The sequence below is a fragment of the Eretmochelys imbricata genome, chromosome 25 (assembly GCF_965152235.1).
Source record: "Eretmochelys imbricata isolate rEreImb1 chromosome 25, rEreImb1.hap1, whole genome shotgun sequence".
Lineage (NCBI taxonomy): Eukaryota > Metazoa > Chordata > Testudines > Cheloniidae > Eretmochelys > Eretmochelys imbricata.
The window spans coordinates 11,731,529-11,749,879 of NC_135596.1; the positions used below are offsets into that span (position 1 = coordinate 11,731,529).

Here is an 18,351-nt window from a genome sequence, read left to right on the forward strand (position 1 = left end):
TGTGTAGCTGGCTTGTGCGCAGGGAGGGTGACCCGGAGCCTGTCTCTGAAAAGAAACTCAGTTTAGCGTGTCGTGTTTCTGTGCTAGGTTCGGTGAGTTTCTCTTCTCAGGCTCCCCCCACCCATGCTCCCGTGTCTCGCTCACACGTGTAAACATAAGCACCGATTTTCACACCACCTGTCGGGCACACAAACAAATCTCCACCTCACAATGTACGGGAATGACAAGCCAAAGAAGAGCTGTGGTTGGTGTGAAAAAGGCAGAACACTCAGGTGTGTGTTAGGGGTAAACACGACACACTGATGTCAGGACACAGCTACACACTCACATGCACACGTCTCTCCCCGGGGTGAGTGAGGTGAGGAATAGGGTGACCAGATGTCCCGATTTTATAGGTACAGTCCCGATATTCAGTGCTTTTTTTAAAATATAGGAGCCTATTACCCCCCACCCCCATCCCGATTTTTCACACTTTCTAACTGAGGCCCGAGCGGGGAAGCGACTTACCCAAGGACAGGCAGGATGGACCATGCATCACCCAAGTGAGGAATAGCCCATCTTTTATAGAGAGGGAAACTGAGGCACGGTGACAGGACTTGCCCAGGGTCAGAGGCGGAGCTGAGGTTAGAACTGAGAAAGTTGTGGTGCACACCATCTCTCTGTCTCTCTCTCACACACACACACACGCTTGAGTTTCCATGTCACTGCCCCTTGCCCAGCCATTCACACTAGCGCCAAGTGGATGTAAAATGACAAGGTGGCGATTGAGGGGGCAGTTGCAGGGAGTCCCTGACGTTGAAGGGAAGGAGCGGGGGGGGGGTCACACAGGGAGCTTGTGGGGTGCAACAGAGGATGGAAGGAGCCCTGGTGGCGTGCGACATAAGGTCGGAAGTGTGCAAGTGACTGCACCAAGGACAGGGCAACAGGCAGCCCCATGCATGGGCACACATGATCCCAAACACACTCACAGTCATGCACATACACACGCACGCACACATGCACAAGCCTGCAAAGGCGGACAAACATGCACACGCACACACCTGCATGGACACACATACGCACACACACACACAGATATGCACACAAACACACGCACACACACAGAGATATGCACACACGCACACACACACTTGTAGACAAACACATACACCCGCATGCACACGCCCACGCAGACGTGCGCACACATATGGACACGCGTACGCACACACACACAGAGATATGCACACGCACACACACGCAAACACATACACCCGCATGCACACGCCCACGCAAACGTGTGCACACATATGGACACACGTACGCACACACACAAACACAAACATGCACACACGCACACACACGCACACACGCAAACATACACCCGCATGCACACGCCCACACAGACATGCGCACACGTATGTACACACGTACGCACACACACAAACACAAACATGCACACACGCGCACACACGCACACGCAAACATACACCCGCATGCACACGCCCACACAGACATGCGCGCGCCTATGCCCGCACACACACACACACACACACGGACAGAGATGCGCACACACACAAATGCAGACAAACACGCTCCCCCCTTCTACGCAGACACAGATCTACTCACACACGCGCGCACCCAGCCCTTTAAAGGCCTCGCAGATTTATGAATGAGAGGAGCCGCCCCGCCCTCCGCCCGCTGCCATTGGCTGGGACGTCGCCGGGCAGCCCCCCCCCCACCGGAGAAGCGGCGGCTCTGTCAATGGCAGGAGTCCCCGGGTCCGGCCGGCCCCGCGTGGCGTCTGCTCCTGCCGCGGCTGAGACCGGGACGCGGCCGGCGCCCGGGAGTCCCCGCTGCCACCCGCTCTGAGCCTGACTCCAGCAGCGGCCGGGCAGGGAGCCAGGGCTGGGGGCACCCGCCCGCTCCTGCCTGCCCTGGCTGGGCTTCCCCAGGGGCTGCTGCCCGCTGACCCCTTCCTGGGGGTGGGGGGGGGGTCCCCCCTGCCCTAGGAGCCCTGCGGGGAAGCTGGCACCGGGGATGCCCCCAGGGAGCTCTTGGCTGGGCCGGCGACGAGCCCCGCGCCTCCCGCCAGCCTGAGCCCGGGCATGTGCTGGAACCCATCGTAGCGCATGGTCGCACCCGTCCCGCCTGCCGCCTGGACCTCCTGCCCCCGGGACTGCCATGGGGCGGCGGGGGCTGGCCCGCCCCTGCTCTCTCTGGCTCTGCCTGGCCCTCTCGCTGCTCGCCGGATCGGCCCACGGGGACCCCTCGGGGAGCAACCGCTCGGGGGCCACCAGCAGGCGCCCCCGCAGCTATAATCATCTGGAGGGCGACGTGCGCTGGAGGAGGCTGTACGGCGCCACCCACTTCTTCCTGTGCATCGACAGCAGTGGCAAGGTGCAAGGCACACGGTGGAAGGAAAGTCCTAACAGTGAGTCTGGAGGGCACCGGGGTGGGGGAGTCCCCAGGGGACATTAGAGGCCTGTGCCCCAGGTATCAGGGGCTAGTGGTTTGAGCACTGGCCTGGGAGCCAGGAACAGGTCCTTTCTCACCCCTGCTCTGCCTCTGGCTGCAACCCCGGGTGCATCACTTTGCCTCCTTGTGCCTCAGTTTCCCTGTCTGTGACATGGGAGACAAGACTTGGCAGGGAGGACTTGGTTAATGTGTGTAAAGGGCTTTGAAGGTGGAAGGCTCTGTTATTAATGGTCCTATCCCCACCCCCCCGGGCCCTGATCCTTCCTACCCTGCTGGTGGACCTGGTCCTTTTCTCTGGCTGTTTGGAGCCCAGGTTCCCCCAGGTTCCCACTCTCATCACAAAGGAAAATAACAGGAAGAGAGTCACCATGAGGAGAGGTGCTTGCCCAGCGGGGTCATTACAAGCATGTTAACTCTCAGAGATGTACATAGGCCCTGGGGAGCATCCGTGTACATGGATGCCAGAGTGGAGAGGTGGTGTGCTGGATACACTGCGGCAGGTGTTTTTTCTGAGGAATTTTTCGGGGATTACTTAGTGCTGTTTGGCCCACTGCTACAGGGAGAGAGTGCCATCAAAGGCAGCGGGAGTTTTCATTGCATTGAGACCACCTGATCGAGCACGAACATAACCATAACACACTGAGCACTTCCCATCGCTCGATCACAAAGTGCTCCACAAAGGTGGGTAGGCGCCGTTATCCCCATTTTACAGGCGGAGAAACTGAGGCCCGAGCGGGGAAGCGACTTACCCAAGGACAGGCAGGATGGACCATGCGTCACGAAGAGAGCAGGGGTTTTCAAAGACGGGAAGCTCCGTTTAAAGCAGAGCTGGGGGAGTTTGGCTCTAGCTGCAGCCATGAACCATGGGGCCGGATCCAGGTTTTTATTCCAGTTCAGATTCAGGCTCATCTCTCACAGAAACTCAAGTAAGGCCCGGACTTTCAGAAGTGATTAGCAACAGCTTGAGCTGCTTCAGAGAAGCCTGATTTTCAGAAGGGACCTGAGCACCTGCTCTCTAAAGTAGCTTCAAGTTGGGCCCCCAAACTCACTGCAAAAAGAAAAGGAGTCCTTGTGGCACCTTAGAGACTAACCAATTTATTTGAGCATGAGCTTTCGTGAGCTACAGCTCACTTCATCAGATACATGTATCATCATCAGATGTATCTGATGAAGTGAGCTGTAGCTCACGAAAGCTCATGCTCAAATAAATTGGTTAGTCTCTAAGGTGCCACAAGGACTCCTTTTCTTTTTGCGAATACAGACTAACACGGCTGTTACTCTGAAACCAAACTCACTGCGTCACTTTTGAAAATCTTGCTGTAAGTATGCACTAGAAGATCTCCTGCAAGGCCACCGGAAATCTCCAATTCCCCCCGCATCCCAGCCCTGAGGCCCAGCCCCTGCAATCAACACCTGGCCTCATCAGGCCATCGGGACAGCAGCTTCTTGTCTGGTCGCTAATAATTCTCTTTTTGGTTGCACTCGGCACCTGCAGCAATTGTTTGCCCTGTGATTGAGTCACCTGTCCAGCTACATGCAGCGACGAGCTCACACTAGATCACAGGGCCACTTGCCTGCTGCTAATGAGGGTCAGGATGGGCTTGTGACCTGGGACTCGGGGGATCTGGGTTCACTTGCCAGCTCTGACACTGACACCTTGTGCAGCCTTGGGTGAGGCACTTTAAAGCCCAGATCCTCAACGATATTTAGGCATCTAACTCCCATTGGTTTGAATGGGATCTGGGCTATATACCTCTGAGGACCTGGGCTTTAATCTTTCTGGCCCTCAGTTCCCCATCTGTAAAATGGGGATAATGATCCCTTTTCCCTGCCCTTTGGCTACACTATTGTAAATTCTTGGGCTCTTTTATTCTCTATATGTTATCAATAGGTGCCTGATCTTGGCCTTATTGGAAAACGGAAAATTGGAAAACGTCCAGCAGAGGGCAACAAAAGTGATTAGGGGTCTGGAACACATGACTTATGAGGAGAGGCTGAGGGAACTGGGATTGTTTAGTCTGCGGAAGAGAAGAATGAGGGGGGATTTGCTAGTTGCTTTCAACTACCTGAAAGGGGGTTCCAAAGAGGATGGATCTAGACTGTTCTCAGTGGTAGCAGATGACAGAACGAGGAGTAATGGTCTCAAGTTGCAGTGGGGGAGATTTAGGTTGGATATTAGGAAAAAACTTTCTCACTAGGAGGGTGGTGAAACACTGGAATGCGTTACCTAGGGAGGTGGTGGAATCTCCTTCCTTTGAAGTTTTTAAGGTCAGGCTTGACAAAGCCCTGGCTGGGATGATTTAGTTGGGGATTGGTCCTGCTTTGGGCAGGGGTTGGACTAGATGACCTCCTGAGGTCCCTTCCAACCCCCATATTCTGTGATTCTATGATTCTTAGGGACGCTCTTGTAGTGTTAATACTTAGAAGAATCGCTCTTAAGATGAGTTGGGCTTGAACCAAATTTCTGTTGGAGCGGGAGGCTCAGAATCCAGGTCTGACTTTTTGCAGACTGAGGCATCCTCTAGTCTTAGCACCCCTCCGCTACATTAATCCTGGCCCATTCCAAGCCCGCTTCCCAGACCCCTGGAATTCTACCCAGCTCTCCCTGTGCAACAGACTGGCCCTGAAATGCAGCAAGGAACTTTGCGCATCTGCCTTTGCGTCAGTGCCCAGAACCGCATCCTAATTAACGTCAGGAGGCCTGGGCAGATGCATGGAGGCCTGTGTTTGTTACAGGAGGCCAGATATTGCTGTTATGATACCTTTGCATAGAGCCCGAGTACTTAATAGTCAAATACGAAGGTGAGGCCACTGTCCCAAATAGCGTGCAGCCTGACCAGATCGGACAGCATTATGGTATGACATCTCGAGTGCATTAAGGAAGGATCAGGGAAAATCACAGCAAGGGTATCAGGAGCATCACATTGCCTGGCTGCTTTGCTACAGCAGGGTAACCTGCATCCCCCAGAGAGGAGGTGTGGGGAGGAGCCTGATGCTAGGAGACGGTAACAACAACACAAGATTAGGCCTTTCCCTGGGGCATGAGGCTGGCTCTTTGCCTTCTCCACCAGCCTCTAATCAGGAGGGCCACACCAGGCTGCTGGCAGGAGGAGGTGGCCAGTGGCCCCTGTATGCTGGAGGGTCTCAGTTCATCAGGGTTCAGCTGTAAATATTTTCACTGTGGAAGCAAAGTCCTGATTCAGTTCCACTCTCTCCCTGCTCTGCCGGTCCCCACCCCACTCCCATGTCCTTGATAACAGCGCTGCAGCTCCTGGCCGGACTTGGCCCCCAAATGCGGCCACGGAGACAGGGATGGGAGGCTGATGGTATCTTGAAGAGAAAAGCCCTGGAGCCGGGAAAGCTGCCTGAGATCTGTGCACAATCTGAGGGGTTGACTCCTGCAGGAGTTGGATCCTGTCCTCGCTTGCATCCAGGCAGTTCCACTGACCCTAACGAGGGTGGAGTCTAGCCTAGCGTGGCTAGGTGATGACTAACATGGCCCAGATCGGCCAGGGTTACCCTTCCCTGTGAGTTTGATCCAGTTTATTATTGGTGTGACAGTAGCACCTACAGGCTCCGGCTGAAATCTGGACCCCATTGTGCTGGGAAGCGAACAGACAGAGAGACTCTTCCCCCAGAAAGTTTACAATCATAAGAAACAAGACCGACAAAGGATGATCTCTATTGTACAGTTAGGGAAACTGAGGCACAGAGCGACGGGCCTGACTCCACACAGGGGCTCAGTGGCAGAGCCATGTCTTTCCTCTGAAGCTGATGGTTGCCAACACCAAGGGCCCAAGTGGGAGGATTGCGTCGCCCTTCGCTCCTGCCAAGCTCCCCAACAGGAGCCGAAGGCTTGGAAAGGAATAATGAAGGCAGAACAGGGACTCCATATCGGCCCTGGCTAACAGCACGGCCTGGGGTGATGTGGGGGGGGCACGGACTTTGTGCGGACGCTGCCGCAACAGAAACATATGCTGTCCTGGAGCCTCCCACAGGGAACTTGGCCAGATCAGCTCCTCCTGGGAGCTCTGATTGCTGTGCAGCCCCCGCTGCTAAGCCTGAGACTGGCCAAGGTGGGATCTAGCCTTTTACTGGGGTGGCGATTTTATTGGGCTAGGGCACAGAGACACTATCGGGTTTGAACTCCCAGGACAGATCCAGCCGGGACTGAGAGCAGACCCGCTTGTGTTATTTTTAGAGTAGCAAACGTCCTTTGTTGTTAACAGCAGCAGTCGCAGAGGATCATTAAACCTGACTGGAGTCGCAGCCACCTAATTAGCTTCTCACCACCCAGGCTGTTTGCTCGGGGCTTTGCTCAGACCGTGCAAAAGACGACTGGTCGGTTTCACTGGTTTCTCGCCAGCGCCAGGTCCTGGCTCCTGGGTACGAGTGCAACCCTGCGACAGGTGGGTGGCAAATGCCACAGAGGAAGAGGTAAATTTCCCTTCTCCCTGGGAAAGGATCTGACCCCTCCCGTTTTAGACAGAAGCCAACCAATAACCGAGGGGCTTAAGAAAAATTTTCCCATAAATGCCTGCTGCAGCGTTTCACGCACCTTCCTCTGAAGTAGCTGGTGCTGGGGCCTGTTGGAGACGGGGTGATGGGCTCTTAGTCTGATCTAGCAGTTTCTGTGCTCCCATTGATCCCAGGCTTCGCCAGCACTGGTCTTTGTAAAACACCACTTTCATCCTGACCGTGTCCTTTTAATGGCCATGATGAGCCAAAATTAGAGACTGGGGATGGTGCGCTGTATGCAAAACAGGGACAGAGAAAGTTGCTTAATGGAGCCCAGTTTTGCTCATGCTAAGAGATGAAGTGGTGCCCAGCTGAGTGTGAAAATCTAAGGGAGATGTTTTCACAAAAGAGAGAGGCTGGGGTCTTACTCGGGAGATGCCCCATCCTGGCTCCCCTCCACACACAAAACTCTAGGGCTGTGGCGCTTTAAACCTGGGTTACCTGGCCCATCCTGTCCTGAATGCTGGGTTCACCCAGCTGGTAACCCACCCTCTTTGCAGGGAGGATGTGGGCTTGCACCACTCGAATGCTTCCTGTCCTCCAATGCCTTCCCACAATCCCCCCTGGGTGCCTGGAAAGACAGACAAATCCTCCCACAAGTCATTGGGGGGGGGGGTGGAAATCAGAGAGCAGCTAGGCTGATTGCAGCATGGGATATGCCCCAGGAGCCCAAGCACCAGCCCACGAGGAGTGCTGCGCCAGCGAGGGGCATGGCTTTGCAGCACTGTGACCGCTCACCCCTGGGCTGAGCTAACCCAGACTCAGCTGCAGATCCCCCTGCGTTGCTCCCACTGTCCCGGGAGCTGCCCACTGCAGCAAAGCCTGGGGCACGTGCCCCAGCGGCTGGGTTTGGAACGGAAAGTCCCACCGGAGGTTTTATCCTCTGCTTCCAGGGGTGCTGGGGGAAAGGAGAGGGAGAACAGAATGGGCCTCCTCAATGGGTCCTGGGCCTGCTCCCTTGCCATCAGTAGGAGCCTGTCCACAGGCTGCCATGGGTGCTGGAGCAAGCCCTGCGTCAGCAGTTTGTGGCGACGGGTCCGTTCGCCTGCAGCTATGTCAGGACGCTGTGGCACAAAGCAAAGTAAGGAGCCTGCTGGCTGCTTCCAGAGCGAGAGAGACTAATCTCTGTCCTTGCCAGCAGGGGGTGCTGCGGGAAACAATCTGCCCTGATCGCCAGGGCCAGAGGATGTGGCCAGAACCCCCTTGGCATATAAATCTATGGCAGCTTCTCCCCAGCTCCAGAAATGAGCCTGCCCCTCTCTCCAACTCCTTTGTAACAGCTGCTGCAGCCACCCCAACTGGGACCATGTTGAATGGTCCTTTCATGTGAAATAATTTGGCCTAAATTGTTATCTGTCCATCCATCCATCTGTGGAGCCCAACATGCATGCATCTGTCTGTCTGTCTGTCTGCCTCCTATGGGGTCTGGAGCCTTCTCCCTTGCTCACAGTTCCTGCCAGTTTCCCGCCCACCTCCTTTACCCTGACCGAGGACAGCTCCTGCCACTTCTCCCGTCCTCATTTGCTCGGTCGCCCCTGGGAGCTCTTCCCTCTCTCTGGAGAGTAAGAGCACATCCTCTGCCTTCCCCCCATGTGGGGCCTGGGGCAATGGGGGAGAATTCTGGCTTGCTGGTGCTGGCCCATCAGAACAACGGGAGATTGATTGCAAATACACCAGTGGACTGAGCTGGGGAGCACTGAGTGGGTATCTAGACCCACTCCCCCCGCTCTCCCAAGCCTCTGCAAGGGGTGCAGAATGCCAGGTGCCTTCCAATTCCCAGCCAGCTTCCCCATCCGTGAAGTGCAATCGGAAACAATAAAGAGCCAGGTGACCTTTGATCCTCAGAGGCTGCCAGGCTTCCTCTGAGCTGGCCTCGTTAATGAAAGACTTCCTGCCTTGTGATCACGCACAGCCGCCCACCTGCCCCTGGCCGTCCTGCTCTGGCCCTATTTACGAGGGATGTTCGGGGCATGAACCAGACCAGATTTGGCTGGAAACTCCAGGTCTAGGACAGCAGGTCAGGCGGCAGCTGCGAAAATGCACCTGGCTCCCTGACTCAACCCTGGGCTCTCTCTTGGTGTCCTTTAAGCCGCTGCACGCGTGGCTCCATCCGTGCATCATGCGGCACCCCCTGCAGGGTCACTGCAGTCTGCACCTGCCCCTTGCACCTCCCCTGTGTTTAGACGGCAGACTCTCTGGGGCAGGACCAATCGACCAGTGCCCGAGTAGAAGGGTGGACTCGCTGCAGGTGGGCCCCCTTGTGGCGGGGCAGGCCTAGCAGGCTTTGTTCGAATGCTCCTGCCGAAGGTTGCTCCAGCCCTGCAAGGGTCAACTCTTCGGCCAGGTCGTAGTTTGTTTCCACGCCTTCCGAGGTAAGAGAAAATCCAACACAGCAAATGTCCAATGTTGTTATGACAGGTTTGCAACCCACGACTCTGGGCCCCGTGGTCCGTACTCACCCTTGTCCTGGGGTATTCAAAAGTCCTGATCCACTTGTCTCTGCAGGTTTTTTCTCCACCACCTTCCCTGGTGGCTGGTAGAGGAACCCAGGCCCCTTCTCTCCTGTAGGTTGCAGCCCAGGAAGCCTGTAGGGAACAGCCTGGGTCTGTCTATTCAGACTCATCCCTGCTGCCTCCCATAGGCGTCTTCCTACCCTGGGCTGGCAGTAGGCCTTTCCCCACAGCCCCCTCCTGGGACCACCGGGCAGCTGTATTTCCCTCCGGCGCTCCAAGGTTTCAGCCCTCACCCTTCCTTCAGGGCTGTACACCCCAGCATTCTTCCCTAGTACTCACCCACAAATCCCCAAACCACAGATACAATCTTAAGCCCCTTCTGCCCTTCCCAGTCTCCTGCACTGCTCTGCGCCTTCTTGATTCCTCTCTCCTGGGTCTCCCGCAGCTGAGGTTCACCTGATTCCTTTCTAGGTGGCCTTGCTTAATTAACCCCCTCCAGGTGCCAGCAGGTAGGCTGATTGAGTGCTGAAGCTCCCACGACCCCTCTCAATGCCGGTGTGGGGCATATACCCCCATCCAGCCTGGTGCAATGGGGCTCTGATCCCTCGCCCCTCCAGTGATACAAAGAACAAGCGGGACACTGTGCTGAAAACCCCACCTGCCTCAAAGAAAAGAGGGTCTGTCAGTGTCATTGAGTGGATTTCACACTCTCTCCTCCCAGGGCCACAGCCACTAAGGGGGATGCTTCTGTAGCTCCTGGTAGGAGTGTGTTTGTCCCCCTCTAGTGGCAAATCCACAAAAGAGGGTAAGAGCCTGGGGGAGTTACTCCTTTCGCTCAAGCATTAGAGGTGTGGTGGTGCTAAGGAGGGCAGGCCTCCAGCATGGTACGTGGGGGAAGGAGACACCCTCCCAGGGAACCACTGCTGTGGAGAATGGACACAGAGACTGGAGATCCCGCCCCAGAACTGGGTTTAATAGGAGAGCTGGGATTTCCCAAGAGTGTAGCATAATAATAGAAGTGGTAGCATGGTCTAGAAGTCTGAGCAACCACCTGCGGGCCAGGAGCTCCTGACCTGAGGGCCTGGCTCTGCTGCTGACTTGCTGTGTCAGCTTGGGTGACTCACAGCCCCTTTGTGCCTCAGTTTCCCCAGTTGCAAAATGGGACTGAAAATACTTACCTCACTCCCCAGGGTGTTGTGAGAACTAGCCCTCTGCAAAATGCTGCAAGATCCTCGGGCCCCCGACAAAGGCAACATGAACTCTCCTCACACGACTGTGCGAGGGGGTGGTGCTAAGGACCCTGAGTAAGGCTGGCTGAGTCGCATCGGTGAGGGCAGTGCAGCTTGCCAGTGCCAGCATTGGGGGCGGTGAAGGAGTCAGCAGCACACGGGCGGAGCCGTGTGTCCGTGCGGAGGCTCGCTACCCCCAGGGTCTTGGCCAGAACAGGAGCTACGGGAATCTGGAGATGGAGTTTCCTGAAACTGTGCCGGGTGTTCCCTTGTAAACCCTGCCTTGTCTGGCCACATGCCTTTCGCATTAGTGTCTCTGCTAGGAGATCTGCCAGCCACTCACCCACCTCTGGCCAAGCACAGAGCCAGAGCCCAGGCTAGTTCTGTATTACAACTGCACCCCTTTTCTCCTCATGTACTCCCCCACCCCCACCTACTCAGACACCCGCTAACAATCCACGGGATATAAATCCTCCCCCAGCCCTGTCCACACACACACCCCCCCCACTCATCCATCTGCATTCCCTCCACTTGCACTCACATCCACCCACATTCCCATGTGCACACACCCTCTGCCACCCCCATTCTCACATCTCCTCCTCTCGTTCAAACACGCCCCCGGCCTTGCACTGAGCCCCCCACCTTCCCTTTGGTATACACACGTCCGCACCCCTCCACCCCTATTCTCACAAGTACGCAGGCCTGCACACCCCTCCATCCATTCACACAGACACACTGCACCTTTGCCTCCCTGTCGGGCAATGCATGAAATGTGTACATGTGCAAGCTATGTGCATGGCATGTACATCTCCACTGCATACGTAGCATAATGTATATAGGGGCAGGGTACTGCATGTCACATATTATTGTATATGGGCAGAGCATCTGTACAGGATTTGTTTATGCAGGTAACGTGGAGCATGTACATATGCAAAGCATGTACCCATGCACACGTATACACGCTGCAAATACACCCAACCCCTCTTTGCCCAAGGCTGAGTCCTCTCTCTCTCCTTGGAAGGTGGGTCAGCGATTTGCAGGCTGACATGAGGAAGTCATCCTGGGCCTGGTCGGTCACTGAGGATGTGGCTCATGCAGCTAGGACACCGCCGGAGTTTCCTAAGAGGAAGGGAAAAGCAGCAGTTTGGAAAAAATCAAAGCCAGCGACACTGGGGAGCGGGGAAGAATTGCAGTTTTACCACTTTAATCCCTTCAGTTCCTCTTTCTTCATGTTTTTTCCCCCCTGCCACTCAGCGAAAGAAGCCAGGAACTAGGGCCAGGCTCTCTGCTCCCCTTAGCCCGCAGGGCCTGTTCTTCACAGGCCCCAAAGGCACCGGGAGCTGACGAAGGAACCCTGGGAGGGCGCTGAGGTGAAAGAGCCCGGGATGATCTAAACAGCGGGGTTGGTACCTGAAGATCAGGAACCACGTTTCGACTAAACACACAACACAGCTGCTAATTAGGAGGAAATAAATCAGGGGTCAGCGCTGGTCAAAGACTGACCATTTGTTCCAGCCACGTGGAGGTTTTGCTTAGATCCCTTGCGCCTGGCTCTACGGAAGCAGCTGGTCCCAAGGGAGAGGGGAAAATAAATCACACAACAAATCTGGACTTTTCCCTGCAGGGAAATCCGTCCCCAACTTTCATCTCCTTGACAGCGTGAAAGGACGGCTGTGGCTGCGGCTAATGCAGCTAGGGACAAGCTGAGGTGCTTTTGTTCTTTGCTCTTCCTCAGAAAAGGCAGGCCTGATCTCACGGGCCGTGCAGCTCGTGATCAAAGCGCTGGCCTGTTTTTCAAGGTGGAGATCAGAGAACATAGCAAGGGGACAAAAATCCCAATTCCACAGCCAGCGCCTGATGGTAACCATGCTTTTCCTTTCGTGCAGCACCTTTCATCCCAGGATCTCCCAGCACAAGTTGCTGGGCTGGTAGAGAAGGGGAGGGGAATTCCCTCCCCTCTAAGGACTATGGGGTGCAGTTCTCTGGCTTGTGTCATGCAGAAAGTCAGACGATGAGCATAAATTATAGGGCCCGAACGGACTGTTAAATCTCATCCCAGGGATTTTTCTTGGCTGACCACATGAGGCACCAAGAACACTATCCACCCCACGTCACACAGCGAGTCCCAACTCCTCCTCTGCGCTACCAGACTGCATGCGTTCCTACGCTCACAGCACCTCTTGTGACTCAGTTGTGCTAGGCCCTTGGGAAAGGTCTACCTGAACCTCCGGCTTTCCTAGTCCCTCCTTAATTTTGCTCATGGTGGTGAGACACTTCCCAGATCCCTGTGACAAATGGCAGTTGTGGGTCTCCTGGATTTTGTCCAGGCAGTTCTTGTGCTGGAACATGACGCCTGATGTTAGCAGACCAGATATTCAAAAGGACCAGCAGCAACTCGGTGTTTGTTTGGTCTCGTAATCCTGGTTATTCTCATTGTTTGATTCAATTGGACATCAACTAGCTTGGTGGGGGAAGAGCTTAACCACCCTGGAGCACAGCAGAGAGCTAGCACTGAGCTGAACAGTGTGTGCGCATTTGCCCCCCCCACGTTGAGCTGGGAAGCTTATTTGGGGGTCATTTTTGCTCATAATCTTATCAGCTATGTGGGTGAGGCATTCTTTGGAGGTAAGCATACAAGCTAGGAGTTACTCCTCGATATACGGCTAGCGGGTCCCATGCCCGTTGTTTTCCACTCAAGACGACGTGGAGCTCTTGCGAAGCACTGGTGTGACACAGATGGAAGTATGACCACACAGTCTTTGACACCTGGGTCTGTAGACTCCACTTCTTGCAAGAGTCCGATGCTACCACGCCTTAGTTCAGGTTGTCCCCAATCTTTTGGAAGTCTGTCTCTTGAACCGAGGCAGATGTCATCTGCATACCTGAATGGCCTTGGCGGGGAGAGGGGGGGGCAGATCATTTATCAATATGTTGGGGGCAAGAGCAGATCCCTGGAAGAGTCCATTCTTCTGGATCCTCCGTGTGCTCAGTTTACTGCCTAACATCACCTGGAATGGTCTGTTTCAAAGCATCCTGTCGGGCTTAAGGGGCATCTCGTCCCATCCCCGGCTCTTGAGGGCAACTGGAATTTGTCTCCTTGGTTGCGAGCATTTTACAGAAAGAAAAAACACTGATACAAACGGTGTTTTATTGAAGCAATAAACATTCCTGTTGAGCTCTGGTCAATCTCAGCAGATAACTCCAGGACGGAGCAAAGCTGCTCCTGGCACCTGAGAACCAGGCCAACCCCTAGTCCCCACTGGAAGCCAGGAAAGAGTGGCAAGGTTGGGAGAAACTTCTACCTGACCAGCCAACCCCTAACAGTTTGTACTGAGGACAGTCCGATCTCTTTCTAGCCTGTTCTCACTTCTTTAGGAGTCAAACTAGACTGTAGTCGAACACACTGTTCCCATGCAGAACGCAAAGGAAAGATCAGCTCCCGCACGGCCATTGATTCAGAAGCTAGCAGGAACCTTCTGCAGACCTTGGTCCTGGCGCTGATGTTCGCTCCAGCAGAATATGGTGGAGCAGTTTAGAGCAGAAGGCAGCATCCGCATCTGGTTGATGTGGAACTGAATGCAGTGACACATATCATTTGCAGTTGCCTTCGCCACGCATTAATATCTAATTTGTATCTACTGGCACACAGAGCTCCCCCAAAACTTAGACAAGGCGCCATCCTTTTGTAACAGCCATTCACATTCATGCCCAGTGCCAATCCCAGATGGATCATGGCATATCAGGGCTGACAACTGTGTCCTCGGAGAGTGGCAGCAACTCTGGGATCGAGAGACCGGCATGCTGATGAATTTCAGAAGTCCTAATTTACCTGCTTGCAACTTGGGATGCAGATCCTAGACTAGGCTCCACAGGCTGCTGACTGCATGGGCCAGAGCAGCTACCACAATGCAGAAAGGTGACTTAGTCCAATCTTCCCCGTGGGAGGGTGGGGCAGTGAGGCAGAGAGTTCCACATGTGGGGCAGGAGTGCACGTTTAGAAGATTGCGGGGGGGGGGGGGACTGCAACACCTTGGTGCCCTCGATGATGCAGCCATTAGAGGGCCAAACAGTCAACTTGTGGCACGTACAAAAGAAGAAATCACCACCACTCTGTGCCTCAGTTTCCCCATTTGTACAAGAGGGATAATGATGCAGACCTCCTCTGTAAAGCACTTTGAGATCTACTGACAAAAGAGCTCCATCTAACCACTAGGTATTAGCAACATAAAAACAAATCACTCTAAGGACTTTGTCTGCATTCAGGAGAGCTGGCAGCAGTCTGAGTAGCTGGCTCCTAAACACAGACAAGGGCAGGAACTGTTTGCACTGATTAGCTCAGTCAACATCCACACATGCTTGTTATCAGGACAGACACCAATTAGTCTGGTGAGCTACATTAGTTTTCTTTCAGAGTAGCAGCCATGTTAGTCTGTATTCGCAAAAAGAAAAGGAGGACTTGTGGCACCTTAGAGACTAACCAATTTATTTGAGCATAAGCTTTCGTGAGCTACAGCTCACTTCATCGGATGCATCAGTTTTCTTCTTTGTGCATTCCAGGGCATTCGGTGTTGTCTGAGCTCCTGGGGATAGAGGCTTTGGGACAGATCTGCAGGTGGCATAAAGTCACTGTAGATCTATTGAGGTCAATGGAGTTTTTCTGCTTCACACCAGCTGAGGATCATCTCTTGAGCTGAATCGAATTTGAAAAGTCAAAATTTCCTAATTTATCACACAATGAAAATTCCTCGATTTCATTTCCAAAACATCGAAACGACACGATACGGAGATATTTTGACTTTAGTTCATTTTGTGCTATATTAAAAGTCTAAATCTTTTGACTTTGGTCTGTATTCTAAATTATACTGTAAAAGTTGAAACAATAAAGTCAAAACAAATCGCTTTGATAATTTCCTGTCCAGTGTCGGCAACATCGATACGTTTCGCCAGTTCCGTCAAGTCCGCATTTTCTGACGGAAAACGGGCATTGGAAAATTTGCAAGCAGTTCTACTGAACACACAGTCAGCACTCTACAGATAAGGCCGGGCAACCCAAGGAAACTGGATTTCTCTCCCTTAGTGCATATGGCGCAGCTCTGTGCTATGGGCTGGATCAGCTTGGAAGGATGAAGGCCCCAGAGCGGAGCTCTGCAAACCCAGTCTCCCTCTCCAGCTCTGAATCAAAGGGTCTTTTTGTTTTGTATTGTGGCAGGAAGGAGAAACCTCTCCAGGCTTGGAGGAACTGAAAGATCTCTCTACTGTGTGCTTTGGGCAGGGGACTCTCCTTTTTACACCTAGTGCAGTGTGGCCCCAAGCTATCACAAGACAAATAATGAATACTACTAAACAACATATCACACAAGCATCTTGTCGAGCTCTGAAGCAGTCTAGGGCTTACCTTGGACTTATTTCTGATCTTACACTGCTGAAAATCGGGAGTCACTCCATTGATCTCCACGGACTGACTCCAGATTTTCACTAGAAGAACCAAGATCAGCGTTTGGCCCAAGAGCTCCTCGGTGAAATTGCATCATCTGTCCCCACTGCATTCAGCCCAAAAATCCCAGCGTGGCCGAAGCCTTGGCTTAGATTGAAGCTATTTGGAACACGGGCTCTCTTCACAGTGTGTACGGACGCCTAGCGGAGTGGCGCGCTGATCTCTGATTGGGAGCTCTTGGTGCTCCTGCAACGCAACCAATAATTGGGAGGCCGTGTTGCCCAGTGCCCAGCACACTGGACTGGGAGTCAGGAGACCTGGGTTCTAGTCTCACCCCTGACCTGCTGTGTGACCCTGCCAGTCACTGCCGCGCACAGTGCCTCAGTTTCACCTCCCACTTGTTGTCTATTTAGATGGTAAGCGCTTTGGCCATGCACTGCTGGTTATCCCGCCATCCCTCCTTAAAGCTCTCCTCGGCCAGGGGATTTCAATGCAGCAATTTGTAACTCAGTCACTCACTGGTTCGCTTTCCAGCCTCCAGTCGCTCCCCTGTCCAGTGATACATTAACGCTCTCAAGGGGCAAGGAAATATCTTTTATCGGACCAGCTTCTGTTGGGGAGAGACACAAGCTTCACTGCATAATGCAGTGCCTTGTTAGTCACGTGACAGCAGCTGTCTGGCTCCCAGCTTTCGGGCTGCTGGGGATGATTTGAGTCTTTAACGATGGGAGGCATTCAATTAACTCAAGCCTCCTGGGGACCATTACTGGGAAATCAGAGGTCAGGCAAGCTGGGCTAACACCTGCATTGTACATGCGGGCAGGGTGCGAAGGGAGCGGCAGGAAGATGTTTTCCTACCGGCAGCCTCATTGACAAAGGTCCAGGTAGAACCCTCCACACAAGGGTGCCCTCGACAAATTCCAGCCTAGCCGCCTGCACGCTGCCTCCCTTGAAAAGTTTGAATTGGATGAAAGGCTTCTTAGGTATTGAGTGGTATTGCTGTAATAAGCTGCTAAACAGCTGCCACCTTCCACCCCAGAGGTGGCTGCATTTCAGTAGCAGGCAATGCGATGGCTTCCGTCAGCACTCGTACAAAACAGTGCTTTGCTGGCTAACGAAATGAAGCGCCTTGGCCCTGCGCCATGGCAGCCCAGCTGTTCTCCACGCCCGCTTGCGGCATGGGTACACTCTCCCGATTCAGTGCCCTGAATTCTCTGTCCCCCCCAGGCATCCTGGAGATCCGGTCGGTGCGAGTGGGTGTCGTAGCCATCAAATCCGTGCACACGGGCTTCTACCTGGCCATGAACAAGAAGGGGAAAGTATACGGGTCGGTAGGTAGCAAGCTGTTTCCCCTCCTCCTCGGCCCTCCTTACATGATGCTCTGTGGGGAGTGCGGCTCGTGGCTTCGTTCTGGACCAGGGATCAGACTGGTCGGCTGGAGAATTTGGGATAGAAGCTAGCAGGACCCTGCTCGGCCCAGCCTGGCATTCAGGATATTGTGCCTGATGCTGCCAAGAGAGGGGTTGGGTAGCTGCTTAGAGACAGGCAGCCTGCTGGAAGGAAGCCCTCACTGCTGGGGGGCCCGTAGCACGTTGCTAGGAGAAGAATCCAGGAGTCTTGCCTCCTGGCCGCTTACTCGGTTAGACCCCACTCCCTTCCTGGAGCACGAGCTCCCTGACTCCTAGTCCCCTCCTATAACCTCTGAACTTCATTCCCGGTCAGGAGCTGGAGCTATAACCCCAGACTCCTGAGGTTCCTTGCTCCAGCCCCCCCGTCAGAGGACACCCCCCCAGCCGCACCGTACTCACGGTCCTGTTTGTCTCCCCAGAAGGAGTATAACCCCAACTGCAAGTTCAAAGAGCGCATCGAGGAGAACGGCTACAACACCTACGCCTCACTACACTGGCACCACGGGGACCACCACATGTTCCTGGCCCTCAACGGCCAGGGCAAGCCCAGGCAGGGGGGCAAGACGCAGCGTCAACACCTCTCCACTCACTTCCTGCCCATGCTCGTCTCCTGAGACGCACGCGGCCGCCCTGGACCGAGTCGGGCTGGGGTTTGTATGTTTTTTTTAAAAGGACTTTTTTGTGCTATTTATTATTTTTTGTAACAAAAAAGGAGATGGGCTCTCCCCCTGCCCTCCAGCATGGGGAGCAGCGAAGGATTTAAAACCACTGCTTTGGACCTGCTCTCCAGCGAGCAGTGCCAAACCAGAGCCGGGACGCTGGCTCCCCCTTGAATAGAACTGGCTCCCCGTGGA

The 18,351-nt window shown here is 54.2% G+C and overlaps 1 protein-coding gene across 1 annotated transcript; it reads left to right on the top strand.

The window, feature by feature from the left end:
* The first annotated feature begins 2,160 nt into the window (after positions 1-2,160).
* Positions 2,161-18,111, top strand: FGF22 (fibroblast growth factor 22). Its single transcript, XM_077842161.1, has 3 exons — positions 2,161-2,410; positions 17,316-17,419; positions 17,917-18,111. Exons 1-3 carry the CDS (start codon positions 2,161-2,163, stop codon positions 18,109-18,111), a joined length of 549 nt encoding a protein of 182 aa, XP_077698287.1.
* The last annotated feature ends 240 nt before the right edge of the window (positions 18,112-18,351 follow it).